Source organism: Nomascus leucogenys, chromosome 11 (genome assembly GCF_006542625.1).
Source record: "Nomascus leucogenys isolate Asia chromosome 11, Asia_NLE_v1, whole genome shotgun sequence".
In the NCBI taxonomy this organism is placed as follows: Eukaryota; Metazoa; Chordata; class Mammalia; order Primates; family Hylobatidae; genus Nomascus; species Nomascus leucogenys.
Genome location: NC_044391.1, coordinates 20880189 through 20904487, shown reverse-complemented (window position 1 = coordinate 20904487; position 24299 = coordinate 20880189). Strand labels below are relative to the sequence as shown.

The 24299-nt window shown below is 39.1% G+C and overlaps 1 protein-coding gene across 2 annotated transcripts in view; it reads right to left on the bottom strand.

Moving 5' to 3' along the window:
* Positions 1-16959, bottom strand: part of GTPBP10 (GTP binding protein 10) — a 37505-nt gene extending 20546 nt beyond the window's left edge. The window contains exons 1-4 of one of the 2 annotated variants that reach the window (XM_003252389.4): positions 16867-16959; positions 10615-10808; positions 9062-9153; positions 8384-8528 (exon numbers count right to left, since the gene is read on the bottom strand). In XM_003252389.4, coding sequence (XP_003252437.1) covers positions 8384-8528; positions 9062-9153; positions 10615-10808; positions 16867-16899 — 464 coding nt within the window. In that variant the 5' untranslated portion in view covers positions 16900-16959. Of the gene's footprint in view, positions 1-8383; positions 8529-9061; positions 9154-10614; positions 10809-12509; positions 13121-16866 lie in introns of those variants that run through there. The other variant, XM_030822051.1, reaches the window with a different exon arrangement.
* Between the last annotated feature and the right edge of the window lie 7340 nt (positions 16960-24299).

Below are 24299 nucleotides of genomic sequence, written 5' to 3'. Positions count from 1 at the left end.
ACATGTTAGACCTAAAACCATAAAAACCCTAGAAGAAAACTTAGGCAACACCATTCAGGACATAGGCATGGGCAAGGACTTCATGTCTAAAACACCAAAAGCAATGGCAACAAAAGCCAAAATTGACAAATGGGATCTAATTAAACTAAAGAGCTTCTGCACAGCAAAAGAAACTACCATCAGAGTGAACAGGCAACCTACAGAATGGGAGAAAACTTTTGCAATCTACTCATCTGATAAAGGGCTAATATCCAGAATCTACAAAGAACTCAAGCAAATTTACAAGAAAAAAACAACCCCATCAAAAAGTGGGCAAAGGATATGAACAGACACTTTTCAAAAAAAGATATTTATGCAGCCAACAAACACATGAAAAAATGCTCGTCATCACTGGCCATCAGAAATGCAAATCAAAACCACAATGAGATGCCATCTCACACCAGTTAGAATGGCGATCCTTAAAAATTCAGGAAACAACAGGTGCTGGAGAGGATGTGGAGAAATAGGAACACTTTTACACTGTTGGTGGGACTGTAAACTAGTTCAACCATTGTGGAAGACAGTGTGGCGATTCCTCAAGGATCTAGAACTAGAAATACCATTTGACCCAGCCATCCCATTACTGGGTATATACCCAAAGGATTGTAAATCATGCTGCTATAAAGACACATGCACACATGTGTTTATTGCAGCACTATTCACAATAGTAAAGACTTGGAACCAACCCAAATGTCCATCAATGATAGACTGAATTAAGAAAATGTGGCACATATACACCATGGAATGGTATGCAGCCTTAAAAAAAGATGAGTTCATGTCCTTTGCAGGGACATGGATGAAGCTGGAAACCATCATTCTCAGCAAACTACCATAAAGAAAGAAAGCCAAACATTGCCATGTTCTCACTCTTAAGTGGGAGCTGAACAAGGAACACATGGACACAGGGTGGGGAACATCACACCGGGGCCTGACAGGGGGTGGGGGTCTGGGGGAGGAATAGCCTTAGGAGAAATACCTAATGTAAATGACGAGTTGATGGGTGCAGCAAACCAACATGGCACATGTATACCTATGTAAGAAACCTGCATGTTGTGCATACCCTAGTACTTAAAGTATAATAAAAAAAATTTTTTTAAGAAAAAGAAGAGAGGCCAGGTGCGGTGGCTCATGCCTGTAATCCCAGCACTTTGGGAGGCCGAGGCGGGTGGATCACGAGGTCAGGATACTGAGACCACGGTGAAACCCCGTCTCTACTAAAAATACAAAAAAAATTAGCCGGGCATGGTGGCTGGCGCCTGTAGTCCCAGCTACTTGGGAGGCTGAGGCAGTAGAATGGCGTAAACCGGGGAGATGGAGCCTGCAGTGAGCCGAGATCGCGCCACTGCACTCCAGCCTGGACGACAGAGCAAGACTCCGTCTTAAAAAAAAAAAAAAAGAAGAGTATGAGTTCTCTTTTCACCACATCTATGTCAGCACGTATTGTTTTTTGACTTTTCCATAATGACCATTCTGGCTAAGCTGGTAAATCATTGTGGTTTTAATATGCATTTCCCTGAGTATTAGTGGTGTTGAACATTTTCTTATACGTTTATTGGCCATTTGTATGCATATCTTCTTTTGAGAAATGTCCATGTCATTTGTCCACTTTTTAACGTAATTGTTTTTTCCTTGATTTGAGTTCCTTGCAGACTCTGTATATTAGTCCTCTGTTAGATGCATAGTTTCCAAATACTTTCTCCCATTCTGTAGGCTGTTTACTCTGTTGATTCTTTCTTTTGCCATGCAGAGGATTTTTACTTTAATTAGGTCCCGTTTATGTATTTTTGTTGCATTTGGTTTGAGATCTTAGTCATAAATTTTTTGTCTAGGCCAATGTCCAGAAGGGTTTTTCCTAAGTGTTCTAGGATTTTTATAATTTCAGGTCTTAGATTAAAATCTTTAATCTATCTTAATTTTTGTATATAATGGGAGATATGAATCCAGTTTCATTATTCTACGTTTGGATATCCAATTTTCCCAGCATCATTTTTTGAATAGGGTATCCTTTCCCCAGTTTATGTTTTTGTGTGCTTTGTTGACGATCAGTTGGTCTTAAGTATTCGGTTTTATTTCTGGGTTCTCTACTCTGTTCCACTGGTCTAAGTACCTACTTCTATACCAATACCATGCTGTTTTGGTTACTATAACCTTGTAATATAATTTGAAGTCAGGTAATATGATTCCTCGAGATTTGTTCATTTTGCTTAGGATTGCTTTGGCTAGTCGGGCTTTTTTGATTCCATATGAAAATACTATGAAAAATAATATTGGTATTTAAATGGAAATTGTATTGAATCTGTAGATTGCTCTGGGGAGTATGGTCATTTTCACAGTACTGATTCTTCCAATCCGTGAACATGGGATGTATTTCTATTTGTTTGTGTCATCTATGATTTCTTTCAGCAGTGTTCTCTAGTTCTCCTTGTAGAGATCTTTCTCAACCTTGGTTAGGTATATTCTTATTTTATTTTTTGTAGCTATTGTAAAAGGGATTGAGTTCTTGATTTAATTCTCAGCTTGGTTGTTGTTGGTGTACAGCAGTGCTTTTGATTTGTGTATACTGATTTTGTAACCTGAGAGTTTACTGAATTCATTTATCAAATCTAGAAGTCTTTTGAAGGAGTCTCTAGGGTTTTCAAGGTATAGGATCATATGGTTGGCAAACAGACAGTTTGACTTCCTTCTCTCCAGTTTGAACGCCCTTTTTTTCTCCTGCCTGATCGTTCTGGCTAGGACTTCTCTTTGCAAACATCTTTGATTTCTTTCTTGGAATAAATATCTACATGAAGAAATACTAGATGAAATATATGCTCATTTTAAAGGCTTTTGATTATACTGCTAAATTTCCCTTAAGAAAGGCCCACCACGACAGCCGGGCGCGGTGGCTCACGCTTGTAATCCCAGCACTTTGGGAGGCCGAGGCGGGCGGATCACGAGGTCAGGAGATCGAGACCACGGTGAAACCCCGTCTCTACTAAAAATACAAAAAATTAGCCGGGCATGGTGGCGGGCGCCTGTAGTCCCAGCTACTCAGAGATGCTGAGGCAGGAGAATGGCGTGAACCCGGGAGGCGGAGCTTGCAGTGAGCTGAGATTGCGCCACTGCACTCCAGCCTGGGCGACAGAGCGAGACTCCGTCTCAAAAAAAAAAAAAAAAAAGAAAGGCCCACCATGTATGAAAGACAGTACTAGGAATGGTAGTTGCTTAAAACATACATTGCTAAATCTCATTCATATATTTTCATTAAATTTATCCAACAAATATTTATTGAGCACTAACTTTGTATCAGGCAACAAACCGAGCAATGAGATAAAATGATTCCCGCCTTCACAGAGTTCTTATTCAAATTTGAAGATGGTATTTCAAAAACACTGCCAAACTTTCATTTGGAATAATGGTGGAATACTCTGCAAATATTAATTTGGACTTCTATAAAAACATATAAGCTGGAGGTATTTCAACAATTTCCCTCATTAAAAAAATCTTTCTGTAATGAATTTAAAATAAAATTATGTGAGGTTTCTTAATGACTTGTTTCTCCTGGAGCATATATTTTTTTCATACCCTGTTTCATCCAGGTTCTTATAGCTTTTGAAAAGCAAATTGCAGCCATTTTTGTCCATAATTATCACTAGCTGGACTTGCTTGTTTCCAACATCCTCATATTTTCATAATGATTGAGCATATAATGCAAGCAACTATTTCCAAGAAGATCAAAGTATGAATAGAAAGATGATGCTAATGATTGAAGAACAGATATTTGAAATTTTTCTTGAAAATTTTAGAGGCTAAAATCCAACCTATGCAAAGATCAGATTTGACAACAGCAGCACAAATCTGTTAGTTGTACAATAACTTTCTTCTATGATTCAGTCCATTTCCAAAACCAGCTAAAAGGATATCTACTTGTACCAGTATTCATAGTAGTAGCTCTTCAAGAATAGTTGCCTAATTTAAAAACACTAGAAAATATGTTAAACATTCCACTTAAAAATCTTTTCCCCCCATTCTCATTTGATATGCTTAAGGATCTTGATGCTTTAATTACTGACAAATTTCAAACCTACCTCTGAAAAGCCTAGTATTTCATTATATGCAGTTTTCCAATAAGTTGGCAATATAACGATGATGAAGATAGCAGCTACAATTCATTGAACGTACAAAAATGCAAAGCATGTATTCTGCTGTAAATGCATTATCTTACCCACCAACATTTTAAGGAAAGACCTATCTCCATACACTATTAAAGAAGAGACAACAAATGACGTGGTGAAAAGAAAAAAACTATAGTGAAGGAAGAATGAGAGAAAAGAAAAGAAAAAAAAAAGAAGAGAAAACAAAGGCTTAGAGAGGCTGTATAATTTACCCAAGACCAGCTGGCCAGTCTCCAGAGGATTTGAGATCCTAACCTAAATAGTCTAACCTGAGTCCTCCATGCCACTCCACTTTTATGACTAAGCCGTGCTAGGCTCCTCTTAGACTGTAAAGTTGTCTCTTCAGAACTTGAAACACATTTTTATGCTAAAAGCAATTGTGATTGGCTGGACTGCCAGTCTTGTCCACAATACCTTATTAAGCCCATAATGTTCCTAAAAATACAGATTATAGAACTTACATAACTCTCGTAACTGTGCTTTATTGAAAAAAATAAATGTGAATGGCAAGCCAGGATCACATCTTTCCTTGTTATAATTTTAGCAGGAACGGGGCCTCTGTGAACCCTAAACCAATGGTGGTAAGCTCTAACGGCTGGTCAGGCAGGGCAAAAGGTGAGGGATTCAGACTTAAGAGTCTGGTAAAGAAGCAGTGAGATGACTGAAGAGGAAGATGAAAAGAACTTAGAAGCTATGGGGAAGCAAAAAATAGAACAAGGAATTTGGAGCAGGACAGTAATAAGGCAGTTTTCCTTATCTTGTCCTTAAGCTTTCCATCTGAATAACTGTGTAATACTGTGATAGGGCCGGAGGGAGAGGACAGGAGGGAGGGGAGATGGGGAAGAGAGAGCAAATGCAAATTGAAGTTTTCTCTTCCTTTAGGTATTCTGTATCTTGCTATCTATCCCCTTCTAGTGAGCAGCTGCACTGCAAACCCTACAGCTAAACAGCATCTTTATTTTATTTTTTTTAATAACAGAAATTTATTGTCTCAGAGTTTTGGAAGCTACGAGTTCATGTTTAAGGTGTAGGTAGTGTTGGTTCTTTCTGAGTCTGTAAGGAAGAATCTGTTCCATGTCTCTCTCCCAGCTTCTGATAGTGTCAGGCTTTCCTTGGCTTGTAGATGGCTTACTCCCCATGTCTTCCCATCATCTTCCATCTGTGTGTGTCTGCCACTCCGTCTGTATTTCCATTTTGTATAAGGATACCAGTCACATTGGATTAAGACCCAGACTTATGACCTCATCTTAAGTCGACCATCTGCAAAGACTGTATTTTCTTTTTTTTCTTTTCTTTCTATTATCATACTTCAAGTTTTAGGGTACATGTGCACAATGTGCAGGTTTGTTACATATGTATCCATGTGCCATGTTGGTGTGCTGCACCCATTAACTCGTCATTTAGCATTAGGTATATCTCCCAATGCTGTCCTTTCCCCCTCCCCCCACCCCACAACAGTCCCCAGAGTGTGATGTTCCCCTTCCTGTGTCCATGTGTTCTCACTGTTCAATTCCCACCTACGAGTGAGAACATGCAGTGTTTGGTTTTTTGTCCTTGCGATAGTTTACTGAGAATGATGACTTCCAGTTTCATCCATGTCCCTACAAAGGACATGAACTCATCATTTTTTATGGCTGCATAGTATTCCATGGTGTATATGTGCCACTTTTTCTTAATCCAGTCTATCGTTGTTGGGCATCTGGGTCGGTTCCAAGTTTTTGCTATTGTGAATAGTGCCGCAATAAACATACGTGTGCATGTGTCTTTATAGCAGCATGATTTATAGTCCTTTGGGTATATACCCAGTGATGGGATAGCTGGGTCAAATGGTATTTCTAGTTCTAGATCCCTGAGGAATTGCCACACTGACTTCCACAATGGTTGAACTAGTTTACAGTCCCACCAACAGTGTAAAAGTGTTCCTATTTCTCCACATCCTCTCCAGCACCTATTGTTTCCTGACTTTATAATGATGGCCATTCTAACTGGTGTGAGATGGTATCTCATTGTGGTTTTGATTTGCATTTCTCTGATGGCCAGTGATGATGAGCATTTTTTTGTGTGTTTTTTGGCTGCATAAATGTCTTCTTTTGAGAAGTGTCTGTTCATCTCCTTCGCCCACTTTTTGATGGGGTTTTTTTCTTGTAAATTTGTTTGAGTTCATTGTAGATTCTGGATATCAGCCCTTTGTCAGATGAGTAGGTTGCAAAAATTTTCTCCCATTCTGTAGGTTGCCTGTTCACTCTGATGGTAGTTTCTTTTGCTGTGCAAAAGCTCTTCAGTTTAATTAGATCCTATTTGTCAATTTGGGCTTTTGTTGCCATTGCTTTTGATGTTTTACACATGAAGTCCTTGCCCATGCCTATGTCCTGAATGGTATTGCCTAGGTTTTCTTCTAGGGTTTTTGTGGTTTTAGGTCTAACATGTAAGTCTTTAATCCATCTTGAATTAATTGTTGTATAAGGTGTAAGGAAGGGATCCAGTTTCAGCTTTCTACATATGGCTAGCCAGTTTTCCCAGCACCATTTATTAAATAGGGAATCATTTCCTCATTGCTTGTTTTTGTCAGGTTTGTCAAAGATCAGATAGTTGTAGATACGTGGCATTATTTCTGAGGGCTCTGTTCTGTTCCATTGATCTATGTCTCCATTTTGGTACCAGTATCATGCTGTTTTGGTTACTACAGCCTTGTAGTATAGTTTGAAGTCAGGTAGCGTGATGCCTCTAGCTTTGTTCTTTTGGCTTAGGATTGACTTGGCAATGCAGGCTCTTTTTTGGTTCCATATGAACTTTAGTTTTTTCCAATTCTGTGAAGAAAGTCATTGGTAGCTTGATGGGGATGGCATTGAATCTATAAATTACCTTGGGCAGTATGGCCATTTTCACAATATTGATTCTTCCCACCCATGAGCATGGGATGTTCTTCCATTTGTTTGCATCCTCTTTTATTTCATTGAGCAGTGGTTTGTAGTTCTCCTTGAAGAGGTCCTTCACGTCCCTTGTAAGTTGGATTCCTAGGTATTTTATTCTCTTTGAAGCAATTGTGAATGGGAGTTCACTCATCATTTGGCTCTCTGTTTGTCTGTGATTGGTGTACAAGCATGCTTGAGATTTTTGTATATTGATTTTGTATCCTGAGACTTTGCTGAAGTTGCTTATCAGCTTGAGGAGATTTTGGGCTGAGACAATGGGGTTTTCTAGATATACAATCATGTCATCTGCAAACAGGGACAGTTTGACTTCTTCTTTTCCTAATTGAATACCCTTTATTTCCTTCTCCTGCCTGATTGCCCTGGCCAGAACTTCCAACATTATGTTGAATAGGAGTGGTGAGAGAGGGCATCCCTGTCTTGTGTCAGTTTTCAAACGGAATGCTTCCAGTTTTTGCCCATTGAGTATGATATTGGCTCTGGGTCTGTCATAGATAGCTCTTACTATTTTGAGATACGTCCCATCAGTACCTAATTTATTGAGAGTTTTTAGCATGAAGGGTTGTTGAATTTTGTCAAAGGACTTTTCTGCATCTATTGAGATAATCATGTGGCTTTTGTCTTTGGTTCTGTTTATATGCTGGATTACATTTATTGATTTGCATATAAGGCTGGTGGAAGAGGACACTCTTGTGAGGTCTACAGTGCTGAGACTAGATAGATCCTAAGCAGAAGCAAGAAGGATATACAAACAGTCATAGCAGGATTCAATTTAGCGGCAACAGTGCGTAAGTCTGAGGATTGAGGTTGAATGTACTGGTCTTTAGCCATTTGATTAATGATACTTTAATGTCTCTATTAAGATCCAAGAGAGTTATATTGATCATTTTTCCCTTTTTATTTCCTTCTATATATTTTTAATAATAATATGGTTTGGATTTATTATTCTTTAACATCTGGTAGCATTATTTAACCTTCTTATAAAATTGCATTTGATTGATTTTTCTTTATTCATTCTCTAACATTCTCACTGATCTATTCAATTACTCTGGTCTTAATTTTATAAATAAGCAGTAACTATGAAACTCTATGTTGGCAATTTGAAAATAACATTTAGCAGCATATTTTCCTAGTACATACACAACACACAAATTCCATAAATTAGAAATAATTATGGCCCCAAATTACCATTTACATTTATTTCGTATTCAAGAACTATCTCTCTGAAAGTATAATAATAAAAATATGAACGATACTTACCCTACTAGGCCTACATCAGCTATAAGTTTTAGATCAAGGTGAATTATTCGTTTCTGGCCTTTCAATGGTAAGAAATTTGTAAGTAATTTACCACCAAGACCTCCTTCAGCTACCAAAATTCTTTCATTCTCTTTATTGAGTTCTCCTTAAAAAGAGGGAGAGAAATACTTACAGCAAAGATTAATAAGTGAAATCACTAATGCAATACATTTCTTTCAGAAATACAGGCAAGGAAATTCAAAATTACAAATCTATAGATTAGTAAGTGGAATCATTAATGTAATATTTTACTTTCAAAAATACATGCCAGGAAATTCTCAATTACAAATCTATAATTAATAAGTCAAATCATTAATGTAATTATTGTTCTTTCAGAAAAACAGTCCAGGAAATTCCAATTTACAAATCTATTAAAAGTTTGACCCCAGAAAAACACTTCAGTAAGCAACTGAAAAGAGCCTAGTTATACATTTTAAGACCAAGTAATAACTCTAACATCTTTAAAACAATCTTAAATCTAGTAGTCAATTTAACTTTTATAAGTTTTAAAAATGCTCTCTTATAGAGTAGTAGCTAAAATTTAGTTAAAAAATCTTCTGAAACTCAAGAGAAGCTATTCCATTGTTCATTTTAGAAAATGTGCAGTTTTTACAACTTTCAGAGTTATAGTACACTCACCTATAATTTTACCATTTTCATCAGTTACTGAAATACCCACAGGTACAGGGATTTCACAGTCTTTTCCTTTGGAGCCTTTCAGTGCACTAATTCTACCAAAAAAAAGTATATATATATATATGTATATGTACGTGTGTGTGTATATATATACACACACACACACACACACACACACACAAAATGGTTTACAAAGAAGAGTAGCAATGAATTCTCTGGTTAATGCAGATATTAAATGGTCAAACACAGGGTTTAAAAAACTAAAATTATCCCTAATTATTTCTTTGCATTTTAGACTATTATATCCCACTAAAATGGCATTAGGTAATGATTTAAGTTACTAAGCTAACCACCAAAGGTCATTTTAACCCGAAACTAAAATATTGCAACCATGAAATGAAGAGATTATTGCTACAATACAAATAGGGTAGAAAAAGCCAGGCATGGTGGCTCACGCCTGTAATCTCAGCATTTTGGGAGGCCGAGGCAAGAGGATCTCTTGAGTCCAGGAGTTCAAGGCCAGCCTGAACACCATAGCATGACCCCATTTCTACAAAAAAAAAAAAAAAAATTTTTAAATTAGCTGGGCATGGTGGCACACACCTGTAGTCTCAGCTGCTTGGGAGGCAGAGGTGAGAGGATCACTTGAGCCTGAAAGGTAGAGGCTGCAGTGAGCTATGATAGTGCCCACTACACTCAGCCTAGGCAACAGAATAAGACTCTGTCTAAAAAAAAAAAGAAAAAATGAATCTATAAAATCCACCAAACAGCAAAGCTTCTAAAAAACTAACCTCAAATGAGAGTACTTACATTATAGAAGGCAAATCTGGCTACTCTTAAACTGCACATGAAAGAAAAAATTAGTACAAATGTTTTAGTAATTCTACTTCTGGGAATTTATCAAAATAATAATTGAACAAACATGTAAAATAGTATCTACACAGAATGCTGCACTGTGGTTATAATCGTAAAAAAAAAAATCAATAATAACCTAAATAGACAAATGACAAAATAAATTGTTATTTATTATGCAGGTATTCTGAATAATTTTGACATGTGAAAAAAAGTAAAAACAGCAGATTGTAAAATACTGTACTCTCATTTTTGTATTCTAAAATTTTAGGCACATAATTGCATTTGTGTAAACACACAGAAAAGTCTTAGAAAAGTCAAGAAAAGGTTAATAGTGGTTATCTTGCCTTCTAATGGTGGTGGGGTAGAGTAGCATGGTTAAGACTAAGAAAGTTTTCTTACAGGTTGTCAAAGATAATTTTAGAAGAAAACAGTGGGAATTCAGATAATTTTCGGTTTCTACAGGGGAAGTGCAAAAATAATACAGATAGACATTGGGAAAAGAAACGGATAAAAAGTTTTAAAACTCTGAAATATTTTTAGTATCAGTCTTTTATGAGTTGAGACATTTTAGGCTTTTGCTCAGTTGTAAATACAGGAAATAATTTACTTCAAATTAACAATTAAGTTTTTATTTTGTAACTTAAAAAGATTTCCAGAAGGGTTTGATTTTCTAAAATTTAAGTCATTCAGTAATTACTTACTTGCTGTTTGCTCCTACTCCAGCCACAAACCGTTTCTGAGGATATTTGTCTTTGAGTTGTTTTAAAGTCATTCTGTTCTGGGCTACAACCCAGACGTCACCACCTTTTCCACCTTCTCCGCCTAAACGAGGATAACCCATTCCACCGGATCCTCCCCTGGTGAAGAGTCTTAGGTTATCAATGAAATTTCCATACTTAAAAAAAAAGAGAAAGAACATTTGTATACCAAGTGTATCATCTTGGAACCCCTTTCTAGTTCTTTCTTCCACTAAAACTTCTTTTAAAAAAATCGTTAATTGCTTTTTATATGCCAATTCCATAACATTTTCTTAGCTCACCTCCACACCTCCGATCTGACCCCCTTTCCCATTTGATTATCTCTCTTAAGTCCCTTTTAGTTTTTTCAATTATCAATTAATGTCCCACCTACCCTGAGGGTTTCTGACTTGGCCCTGTTTTCATTCTAGACTTTCTCCCCTGGGTAATTTCTGCTGGTACCAATAACCATCACCTAGGTGAGATATTTTCTATGCCCAACCTGTCAGACATTTCTACCAGGATGAAAGCTTTTAATAGTATAAATCAAATGTGAGCAGAATGTGTATTTAATTTATATCTGAAATCCCCCAATATGTAACTTGTTCTTACGTATCAGTTGAATAAATAACAGCCACCTCAAAAATAAATGTTAACATAACAAAACCAAACTCTTCCCCAGGTAAAGTCTGTTCCTCCAATGTTTTCTAAAGTAAGGGAACCATGGTTTACATATTAATTTAGACTACACAAATGGAAGTCTTTCAGACTACACCTGTTTCTTGTCCCAAAGCCCTACTAACTCTCTTCTCTCCAGTACCACTGCCCTAGTACCTGCACCATATGAGCTCCTTTCAGTGTCTAGGCATTTTTTCCTTATTGCATTCTCCAACCTGTTGCCTGAAATATTTTTCTGAAATTGATCTGATCTCTAATCATGTTTCTCCTTTACTCAAAAATCATGCATTAAAAAAATGCTTATGAGCCAGGCACGGCGGCTCACGCCTGTAATCCCAGCACTTTGGGAGGCCGAGGCGGGCGGATCATGAGGTCAGGAGATCGAGACCATCCTGGCTAACACGGTGAAACCCCGTCTCTACTAAAAATACAAAAAAATTAGCCAGGCGTGGTAGCGGGCACCTGTAGTCCCAGCTACTCAGGAGGCTGAGGCAGGAGAATGGCATGAACCCGGGAGGCAGAGCTTGCAGTGGGCCGAGATCGCACCACTGCACTCCAGCCTGGGCAACAGAGCGAGACTCTGTCTCAAAAAAAAAATGCTTATGAAATAAAGTAAAAAATTCTTAGTACTACAATTGACACATGAACAACACTGGTTTGAACTGTGTGTGTCCACTTATATACAGACTTTTTTTCAATAAATATATTAGAAAAATTTTTTGAGCTTTGCAACAATTTGAAAAAACTTACCAACCACATAGATTGGAAATATTGAAAAAAATTGAGAAAAGTTGTGTTATGAGTGCAAAAAATACATAGATACTAATCTATTTTGTCATTTACTTCCATAAAATATACACATATCTATCTTAATTTTTTAAAAACTAGAGATGGGATCTTGCTATGTTGCCCAGGCTGGTCTCAAACTCCTGGCCACAAACAATCCTCTTGCCTTGGCCTCCCAAAGTATTGAAATTACAGGCATGAGCTACTGCACCTGGCCACACATCTATTATAAAAACTTAAAATTTATCAAAACTTACACACACACTTACAGATCTTACATGGCAGCATTTGCAGTCAAGAGAAATGTAAGCAAACATAAAAATGCAGTATTAAATCATAACTGCATAAAATTAACTGTAGTACATCCTGGAATACTGTAATAATTTCGTAGTTACCTCCTGCAGCTATCCCGTGAGCTCAAGTGTTCCAAGTTGCCACTTAAAAGGCCATGTGATGCTAATCATCTCCCCATGAGCAGTTCATCTTGCCAGTACATTTTGTAAGTCAGTAAAAAGTAACCTCTCACAGTTCTCTTGCATTTTTCATCATGTTCAGTGCTATACTGTAAACCTTGAACACCACCATGGAACTCATACAACGTGCCACTAGTGATGCTGGCAGTGCTCCCAAGAAGTAAAGTCATGACATTATAATAAAAAGATGAATTGCTTGATATGTACCACAGATTAAAATCTGGAGCTGCGATGGCCTGCTATTTCAAGATAAATGAATCCAGAGTAAGAATCAATGTAAAAAAAGAAAAAAATTCATGAAGCCACTGAAGCAGCTATGCCAAGAGGTGTGAAAACCTTGCACTTTTTGTGGATTTATCTTGTATTAAAAATGCAACTTTTATGCAGACGCAGGATTGCTATTTTAAAAACATAGACTAATACAATTCAAGAAAAAGTTAAGTTACTATATGGCAACTTAAAAGCAAAAGGAATGTGAAGGATCTAAAGATAAAGAATTAATTGCCAGTAAAGGATGATTTGCTAATTTTAGAAAGAGGTTTGACTGTGGAAGACAGTGTGGGGATTCCTCAAGAATCTAGAACTAGAAATACCATTTGACCCAGCCATCCCATTACTGGGCATATACCCAAAGGATTATAAATCATGCCACCATAAAGACACAAGCACACGTATGTTTATTGTGGCACTATTCACAACAGCAAATACTTGGAACCAACCCAAATGTCCATCAATGATAGACTGGATTAAGAAAATGTGGCACCTATACACCATGGAATGCTATGCAGCCATAAAAAAGATGAGTTCATGTCCTTTGCAGGGACATGGATGCCGCTGGAAACCATCATTCTGACCAAACTATCACAAGGACAGAAAACCAAATACCACATGTTCTCACTCATAGGTGGGAACTGAACAATGAGAACATCTGGACACGGCGGGGGAGGGGGACATCACACACTGGGACCTGTCATGGGGTGGGGGGCTGGGGGAGAGACAGCATTAGGAGAAATACCCAATGTAAATGACAAGTTAATGGGTGCAGCAAACCAACATGGCACATGTATACCTATGTAACAAAACTGCACGTTGTGTACATGTACCCTAGAACTTAAAGTATAATTTAAAAAAAAAAAAAAAGAAGAAATAGGTTTGGCTTTGGCTTTAGAAATATCAAGATAACAGGAGAAGCAGGTTCTGTCAACTAAGAGGCAGCAGATGAGTTTCCCAGATGCTATTAAGAAAATCACTGAGGAGAAAGAATATCTCCCAAATCAGGTTGTTAATGCTGACGGAGGTACTCTATTCTGGAAAACATGCTACAAAAGACATTAGTAAGGAAGAGAAGTGAGCACCAGGATTTAAGCCAGGAAGGGATAGGCTAACCCTACTGTACTGTGCAAATGCAGTTGTGTTTATAATCAGGACTGTCCTTATCTATAAACCTGCTAACCCCTCAATCTTGAAAGGGAACGATAAACATCAGCTGCCAGTCTTTGTTGAATAAGAAGGCCTAGAGAACAAAAACCTTTTCTCTGGACTGGTTCCATGGATGCTTTCTCCCTGAAGTCAGGAAGTACCTTCCCAATACGAGACTGACTTATAAAGTTCCTCTGCTATTAAATAGTGCCCCACCTCCCCACTACCCAGAACCCCATGAATTCAACACCAAAGGCACTGAAGTGGTGTCCTTGCCCCCAAACACAATGTCTTTAAATCAGTCTCTAGATCAGGAGGTCGCAAGGACCTTTAAGGCTCATTAAACATGATTTTCTATGGAAAGGACTGTCAACTATGGAAAAGAACACCAATACAGAAAACTTCAGGAAAATCTGGAAGTATTACATCATTGAAGATGCCACTGTTATTGAAAAAGCCATGAAAGCCATAAGCCCAAAACAATAAGTTTGTGCTAAAGAATACTTTGTCCAGGTGTTGTGTTATATAACTTCACAGGATTTACAACAGAGCCAATCAAGGAAATCACGAAAGAGACTGTGAATATACCAAAAACGGAGGGAGAGTGGGTAAAGGACTTCAAGATATGGATCTTGAAGAAACTCAAGAACTAACAGACACTAAACCAGAGGAATTAACAGAAGACAGCTTGATAAGTGCTTCAGATCCAGTGCCAGATAACAAGGAAGAAAACACAGAATAAACTACCAGAAAAAACAACATTAGATAATCTGGCAGAAGGGCTCCTATTATTCAGGACTGATTTTGACTTCTTTTATGACATGCATCCTTCTGTGAAATAGGCACTGAAACTAAAGCAAATGGTGGAAGAGGTATTGGTACCCTATAGAGACTTTTTTTGGGGGGAAAGAGAAAAGCAAAAGCATGACAGAAATTACGACGTACTTCCATAAAGTTACACATAGTGTGTCTGCCTCTCTTGCCTCCCCTTCCACCTCCTCCACCCCCATCCCTTCTGCCTCTGCCACCCAAGAGAGCAAGACCAACTCCTCCTCTTTCTCCTCAGTCTACTCAATATGAAGACTATAAGGATGAAGACCTTTACAATTCACTTCCATTTAATGAACAGTAAATATATTTTCCCTTCCTTCTGACTTTCTTAGTAAGTTTCTTTTATCTAGCTTAATTTATTGTAAGAATACAGTATATACTATATATACAATATATTTTATATGTGTCAACTGACTGCTTATGTTATTAGTGAGGCTTCCAGCCAACAGATTATTAGTAGTTGTTATGGAAGGGAGTTGAAAGTTACATGAAGATTTTCAACTGTGGCGGGGGCACCTCTAACCCCCATGTTCTTGAAGGGTCAACTGTATATCCAAAGCTACTAAAATACCCTTCTGGTATCTTTTTTTTTTTTTGAAACAGGGTCTGGTTCTGTTGCCTGGGCTGGAGTGCTGTGGCACTATCATAGCTCACTGCAGCCTCAAACTCCTGGGCTCAAGCAATTCTTCCACTTCAGCCTCCCGAATGGCTGGGACTACAGGCACCACACCACCCTGACTGTTTTAAAGATGGGGTCTTGCTATGTTGCCCAGACTGGTCTTCAACTCCTGGCCTTAAGGGATCCTCCCACCTCAGCCTCCCAAGTAGCAAGAATGATAGGCTCACCTACCATGCCTAGTTCCTTCCTGTATCCTTTTCATTTGCTCAACCCTTCTTCTCTTCCCCTTTCTCTGTACTACATGAAATTCTGCCATTTCTACATGCCATTCTGCTCATGCTTTTCCTCTACTTAGAATGTCATTTGTTTTTCCTATCATAAATCCACCTAAATGTCATATTTTCTAACGTCTTTCTAAATTCCTCTAATCAATTCTCTGACTTCGCTGGCTCTCCCAGCAATTTGATTATATCTCTATTATTACACCTTTATAAATCGTACGCTGCATTTAGTGTTTACCTGTTTCCTTTACTAAATCAAGAACTTCTTGTAGGTAAAGGACTTATGTATTAACCTCTTAGGCTATTAAAATCAAAATAACTTACGGAGTAATTTCTTAAATTCATAATCCACATCTCTAGTCATTTAGGATAGCTATTATAAAAAACAAATGGGATTTTTTTTCAAAAAAGTTGAAATACTGACCATTCTGATATACTAGAGGAGAGTTTCTACAGTTCCATTAAATATGTAACACTTTTTTCCTGCTCTAGATAAATCACATTCAGGGGCTTAGGAGTCTTACTTAAAAGGAGTATTTTACTCCGGTCGTTAGAAATAAAGTAACGGCCAAACATGACGCAGGCAACGTTTCAAAAAACATTACTAATAAGATTTAAAAAATAAAAATTCAGAGCAGTTGTAAATTTTTAAGGAAACGATTCTTAAGACCGACACTACACAAAAATCGACCTAAATGTTCTGCAAGAAGGCACATCAATTACACGCTTTCGTGTCTTCATAAAAATCCATTAGAAAAACCTTAAACAGTGCACTCAAGGAGAAATATATAAAAACAGGCTGAGGACATTACTTAAGGAAGAAAAAGCCACCACCACATTTGGGCCACAGCAGGCAGGTATCCCAGTTCCTCATGCCACGTACACACGATGTCTCTGAAAAACTTCAAACCCTGCCCCTGCCCCCGAACAACCGTCCAAACCACGCCAGGTACACACACCATTGTCACCGCTTACTGACAAAGCGCGACTACAGGAGGGGCGGAGAAGTCTATGGGAAAACCAAGGAAGCAAGAGGCCGCCACGAAGAAAGTAGTGGAGAGACAGGGGAGCAAGGGAGAACCCGAGCCGTCAGCGCTAAGGGGACCAAGCTGAGGGGACCCGCACGGACCTTTCTGAACAACACCCAACTGCAATGCACCATGGCTGCAATAGGCCAGGAAACCTTCTTGCGGAAGCGGCACAAAGCAAAGTACAGCGCGGCCTTTTTACGTCACCCCCGGCCGCCGACGCGTTCCTCCTCGGCCCACACCTGCGGACTGGCGCATGCGTCGTGTGGTGCTCTCGAGCGCCAACAGCCCCATTCGCTGTGCGTTGCAACTCATGGGTTGGGAGAGAAGGCGTTTTATCTATTAAAACACAGAGATAATCTCGAGAAGCCGTGGGACAAAGGACAGTAGGGCGCAAGTTGCGTGTCTCAGGAATTAACATTTTGAATGGAATGGAACTGAAGACTCAGCAGCCTTGGAGCAGTTTTTATGCTAATTGAGAAAACTAAGAATCCTCACCCCCAGCGTGAAAAAACCAACAACGGACCATAAAACCAAACGCGTAAAAAACACAGAAACTCAATTGGGAAAAAAGAACCCCCAAAAGCCGTTAGTTCAGTGACGAGCTGAGTAGTCTCCCGCCTAAAGCTTCCAGGAGACAATGAGTTTAAAACTTGCGGCCGCACAAAATTTTATTGAAAATAATGTCAGGATCTGAGATCTGTAAGAGGACTCTCCTGTGCAGTAAGAGAAAGAAACTTGTTTTCAACTGTCAGAAAGTAGCTTCTTGGAGTGGGGAAGACGGGTTTTTATCCGTCATTTGAAGCCTGCCTTTGTGAGAATTAAGACACGATGTGAAAACCCCTCTCTGATTACTTTTCAGAACCAGAAGAGAGTAGCTTTCCCCAGCCCCTCATGCAGCGAAAAAATGTATGCAGCTGAAGTAAACGGCCCTGCACAGCGCTGCCAGCCGTATAACTCTTAACAACCCAAACTAATAAATCGTAGAATCCTTTCACACCTTGATACGATATGTCTCTGTGTCCCCACCCAAATCTCATCTTCATTTGTAATCCCCACTGTGGAGGTAGGGAAGTGATTGGATCATGCGGGGCGGTTTCTCCCATGCCGCTCTCCTGATAGTGAAGGAGTTCATATAAGAGCTGATGGTTTTATAAGTGTTTGGAAGTTCCTCCTTCGTTCTTCTCTCTCCTGCTGCCATATGAATAAGGTGCTTGTTTCCGCTTCCCCTTCTGCCATGATTGTAAGTTTTCTAAGGCCTCCCCAGCCATGTAGAACTGTGAGTCAATTAAGCCTCTTTCCTATATAGATTACCCAGTCAGCGCAGTTCTTTATAGCACTGTGAAAACTAATACCTCAATGTGACAGTGTCTTCTACCCCTCACTTAGGACAGTGATTATTTGGAAAGACATGACGTAAAAACCCCTGTCTTGATTACTTTGCTGCTACTGGACCTCCTGCTTACAACCATCAATCAGAAAAGCTGTAGCTGTCATTTAACATGCAATAGTTGTATTTTTCCTCTGTGGATTTCTTTAATGTTGAATATTAACACCAGCAACAGATGTTGATTACCATCAGTGTTCCCACCTCTCATTAATATGAACATTAGGTTGTTGCTGTGTAGATGTTTTTAATTTAATGTTAATAACATTTGCTGCCATTAAGATTACTATCTTACTAGATTTTCCTATTGTGTCAGAATAGTATTGAGCCCAGTGTACTTATTTTCCAATGCTTATTTCTTGTTTTTGAACACAATCTCAAATACTTTTCTTTCACGTAACATATACATGGGGAAATGATCACAGCAACTAAAAAAAAAAATGAGAGATTGATACAGAAATATCTCAAAATGATGAGGATCATTGTGTACTGTAAACAAAGAAGAAAGCATGATATTTACCTCTGATAAAATGTGGTCAGAGCCTGAAGTATTTATTATAACTCTCGTTACCAGATAGTAAAAGAAACACTGTGTAACTGGAAACTGTCCCATTTAAAATGTACAGCTAAAATGAACATGAGGCAAAATGTTTAGGGCACTATTCAGACCTAAGGCAGAAGTCATTGTTGGAAAATACTAGTATTTCTGCCATGAAGAGCAAAGAATGCCTCCCTAGGGTTGCTCAGTTTGATGTATGGGCAAACCATTAAAGTCAGTGGCACTGAAGAGTCTTGAATAAAGTCCGAAATAAGCCATTGACATGACTCACAATTTGGTTTTAAAAATATTTTAACACAGGCAGGGCGCGATGGCTCACGCCTGTAATCCCAGCACTTTGGGAGGCCGAGGCGGGTGGGTCAGGAGGTCAGGAGATCGAGACCATCCTGGCTAACACGGTGAAACCCCGTCTCTACTAAAAATACAAAAAATTAGCCGGGCATGGTGGCGGGTGCTTGTAGTCCCAGCTACTCAGGAAGCTGAGGCAGGAGAATGGCTTGAACCTGGGAGGCGGAGCTTGCAGTGAGCCGAGATAGCGCCACTGCACTCCAGCCTGGGTGACAGAGCGAGACTCCGTCTCAAAAAAAAAAAAAAAAAAAATATATATATATATATATATATTTTAATACAAAGTAATGAGGGTTACGAAAAAAATTTAATAGTTGTTCTAATTACAATTTTAAATAATTTTACTTTGAAGTAATTTTTAATTTACAGAAAAGTTACAAAAATAGCCAAAAGAGATCCCATGTAATCTTTATCCAGTTTGCCCGAATGTTAACATCTTTTATAACCATTTTTCAAAACTAAAAAAATTAATATTGCTAGAATATTATTAACTAAACTACAGACTCTAATTGCTTTCACTGGTTTTTCAGCTATGACTTTACTCCAGGGTGTAATACTAACACCACGTTGCATTTAATCTTGTATTTAGTGTAGATACACTTAAGCATAAAATAGACAAATATATAATTAACAAATCTAGTATTTTGTGATGTTATATTGCTTAATTTTGTCAGCAGACTAAAATGAAAAGTGTCTAACTTCATTCTCGGCTTTGCAGAATATTTCAGTTGATCTTGTGTCATCCTCTCAACTGCTCTTAATTAGATTTCTACCTTTTGTCTATCATGCTTTTGGTTCTGCTTGTTGAAGAGTCCCTAACAAGGTCCATCTGGCTCAGGCTTTGTGCTCAGTAGATACTCTAGGAATATTTGTTAATTTATTCAAAGTTGAAAGACAAAAACCAGATTGTTAACTCCTATAGCATATGAATCACCTGAAGTGGAGCATAGAGTTATTCTTACTCATTAGCCTTATAATCCTTCAGATGTAACAAATCAAATATTCTTTTAGTTTCATGCCATCAAAATATTACAAGTCTGAGAACCATTATATCTCCCAAATGATGAAGTTAAATGGATCAAACAAATGAGGTTTGCACAGTAGGTAAGACCTCTTTAAGTAAAAATGAAGTATTGTCAAAGAGACGGCCTCAGGCCATGTAATTATTGTCTTCAAACAAGGCCTATGGGAGGGAGAAAAAAGTGGATTTATCTTACTGCCTTTCTTCCTAGGAACTTATACTTCAACTATTCATTTATTCATGCATTAATATAATAATTTCTGTGTTCTGAATTTGTCCCACATACTCAGCTATGTGCTGGAACACTGTCATGGGTACTGAAATAACTAAGCAAGAATAAGCAGAGTAGTTGTGTCAATGACAGAAAGAAGCAAATTTTAACCTTTCTGATACCTGTATTCATAGTGAGTGGAGGAAATGTATTCCTATGGAACATGATTTTGCTTCGCTGTTAAGGTGCTTTGCTTTTAATTTGAAGGATATAATGTAAAGGTTACTTTTTAAGAAGCATTTCTAGAAATCTTGAGAATTCGTAGAATCATTTTTTAAGACCCCCCATTGTCAACCGCCTGTACTAGAGGAATCAAACTATTTTAAGGGTCTTCTACTATCTACTAGTCATCGGTTAGTCTCATTTTTTATACTTTATTTCAATCATTATAGATGTAAGAATGGCAGTGGAATTATCAGAAGAGACTTCCATGATAATGCTTCCTGTTTGTTCAAACAAGAGGACTTATGAGCAGAAAAGTTGGTAATGTATTCAGGATTCTCACTTACCGAACTCATTTTCTTTGCTTCTTGTTACTGAGATTTCATAAAGCAATAACGACTGACAGTAAATTAGAATTCTTAGATAATATGAATAAAAAACAAAAATAAGAGCCCAGGCATAGTGGCTCACGCCTGTAATCCCAGCACTTTGGGAGGCCGAGGAGGGCGGATCACGAGGTCAGGAGATCGAGACCATCCTGGCTAACACGGCGAAACCCCGTCTCTACTGAAAGTCAAAAAAAAAAAAAAAAAAAAAATTAGCCGGGCGTGGTGGCGGGCACCTGTAGTCCCAGCTACTCCAGAGGCTGAGGCAGGAGAATGGCGTGAACCCGGGAAGCGGAGCTTGCAGTGAGCCGAGGTCGCGTCACTGCACTCCAGCCTGGGCGACAGAGCAAGACTCCATCTCAAAAACAAAACAAAACAAGAACAGTAAGGGAGAAGTCTGCTGCCATGATCCAGTCATCTCCCATGAAGCCCCTCCTTCAACACTGAGGATTATAATTCAACATGAGATTTACTTGGGGACACAGAGCCAAACCATATTATTCCTCCCCTAGCCCCTTCCAAATCTCATTCTGCCTCTGGCCCCTCCGAAATCTCACGTCCTTCTCACATTTTGGAACACAATCATGCTTTCCCAATAGTCCCCCAAAGTCTAACTCATTCTCTCATTAACTCAAAAGTCCAAGTCTAAAGTCTCACCTGAGACAAGGCAAGTCTCTTCCCCCTATGAGCCTGTAAAATACAAGGGAAGTTAGTTGGGGGTTCGCGACAAGCCTGATCAACAAAGCAAGACGCTGTTTCTACAAAAAATTAAAAATAATGAGTCAGGTGTAGTGGTGCATGCCTGTAGTCCCAGCTACTTGGGAGTCTATGGCAGGAGGATTGCTTGAGCCCAGGAGTTTGAGGCTACAGTGAGCTCTGATTATGCCACTGCAGTCCCACCTGGCAACAGGATAAACCCTGTCTTAAAAAAAATAAAAAGACGCTCAGCATACCCCAAGAAGTTGGATAAATACAAAGAAAACCACACTGTTGTAAAGAATTTGACCTCTGTCCCTGGTTCCTGGGAGATGACCTCTCAATCCTTGGAATTTTTTGGAGTGATAGAATTGTCTTTTATCCTTGATGGGCCCTTGGGATCACACTCGGGTTTATGCAAATGAGATGACTCAGGCTGGGGGCTGACCATATCAGAATGACAAACTATGTTATTACATGTGATATAAGCTGTACCTCTTGGTAGGATGGTGGATGGTGGGTGGTGGGTTGTGGGGGTGGGGAGGGCTGGGGATTCAGTTCAATCATGTGACCAATGATTCTGAAACTGATGCAGCAGACCCCTAGATGGTTTTTTTTGGATAAATATAGAAATTGACCCTTCTGGTCTTAAAGCTTGAAACTTACCTATCTTTTATCTGAGTTCCTCAGGAAAGGACCCCCTAGGCCTCTCAAAAAGTATCAAAGAGGCCAGGGACAGTAGCTCTCACATGTAACCCCAGCACTTTAGGAGGCCAAGGTAGGGCAGATTGCTTGAGCCCAGGAGTTTGAGACCAGCCTGGGCAATGTGGTGAAACCTCATCTCTACAAAAACTACAAAAATTAGCTGGGCATGGTGTCATGCACCTATAGTCCTAGCTACTTGGGAGGCTGAAGTGGGAGGATTGCTTGAGTCCAGGAGGGTGAGGCTGCAGTGAGTGGTGATTGTGCCACTGCACTCTAGCCTGGGCAACAGAGTGAGACCTTGTCTCAAAAAAAAAAAAAAAAAAAAAAAAAAAAAAAAAAAAAGTATGAAAGAACTGAAACTCACCAGACAATGAGAGTTCAAGCCCCTCATTCATCACGATTGGTTTCTTACCCTACCTGAGTTCCTGCTTTTCCACACATAATTATGTTTCTTTCCTGCTAAATAAACCCCTAATTTTAGTTGGTCGGGGAGATGGATTTGAGACTGATCTCCTATCTCCTTGGCAGCAGCACCCCATTAAAGTCTTCTTCCTTGGCAATAATGATTGTCTCAGTGACTGGCTTTCTGTGCGGCGAGCAGCAGGACCTAGACCAAACCCCTGACGTTTCAGTTACAATTCAATCAATCATGCCTATATAACAAAACCCTAGGCTGGGTGTGGTGGCTCACACGTGTAACCCCAGCACTTTGGGAGGCCGAGGTGGGTGGATCACCTGAGGTCAGGAGTTCAAGACCAGCCTGGCCAACATGGTGAAACCCCATATTTACTAAAAATACAAAAATTAGCTGGGCGTGGTGGTGCGTGCCTATAATCCCAGATACCTGGGAGGCTGAGGTAGGAGAATCGCTGGAACCCAGGAGGCAGAGGCTGCAGTGAGCCAAGATCATGCCACTGCACTCCAGCCTGGGTAACAGAGTGAGACTGTGTGTCAAAAAAAAAAAAAAAAAAAAAAAAAAAAAGAAAAAAAATGAAAGAAAAGAAAAAAAAAAACAACTCCAGTAAAAATTCTGGGCATCAAGGCACAGGTGAGTTTCTGTGATTGGCAATTATATATTAATAATTTAGAAAAGTAATGTTCTTAGGACACAGAAGCTTTGTGTTTGGACCCTTCCCAGACTGCACTCTGTAGGTCTCTTCATTTTCTGGTCCTGATCTATATCCTTTATAATAAAACTATAAGTATAATACTTTCCTGAGTTCTGTGAGTCATTTCTAGCAAATTATAGAACCTGATGGGGCAATGAGAATGCCTGAATTTGTAGCCAGTCGGTCAGAAGAACAAGGACCTAGGAACCCTGGGCTTGCAACTAGTTTCTGAAGGTGTTACTGGTGGAAGGTATCTGAGTTACCAGCGATGAATCTGTACAAGTCTGCAGCAACATCAGTTCTTTCCTCCTCAGAATAAAGAATTTGATGGAGGGGCATAAAGCAGAAAAAAAAAGAGACTGAGGCAAGTTTCAGAGCAGGAGTGGAAGTTTATTAAGAAGGCATTAGAACAGGAAAGAAAGGAAAGTACACTTGGAAGAGATCCAATCAGGCAACTTCAAGAACAAGTGCAGTGTTTTACCTTGATCCTAGGACTTTATACGTTGGCCCCTTTCCCATGATTCTTCCCTTAGAGTGGGCTGCCTGCATGTGCAGTGCACTCATGCTTGGGAAGTGAGCATGCACGGTGTGTTTAGTTGTACACATGCCCATCTGAGGCTTTTTTCCCTTTTCTGGTGGTGTGCCCTTGGAAGGTCATACTCCGCCATTTTGTCTCTTAATGTGCATGCCCAGGAAGTTCCTTCTCTCTGGCATCTATATGCAGTGAATACTTCAGTGCAGTAGCTGTGGATCATCAGGAAATGACCTCTCCCTTGCACTGGCTACCAATTTGTCACTTTTAGAGAGTCAGTTTGATAATTGTTGAACTGTACCCTTAACTTGTGAAATTTGACCTCACTCTAGGTGATGTCAGAATTGCATTGCACACA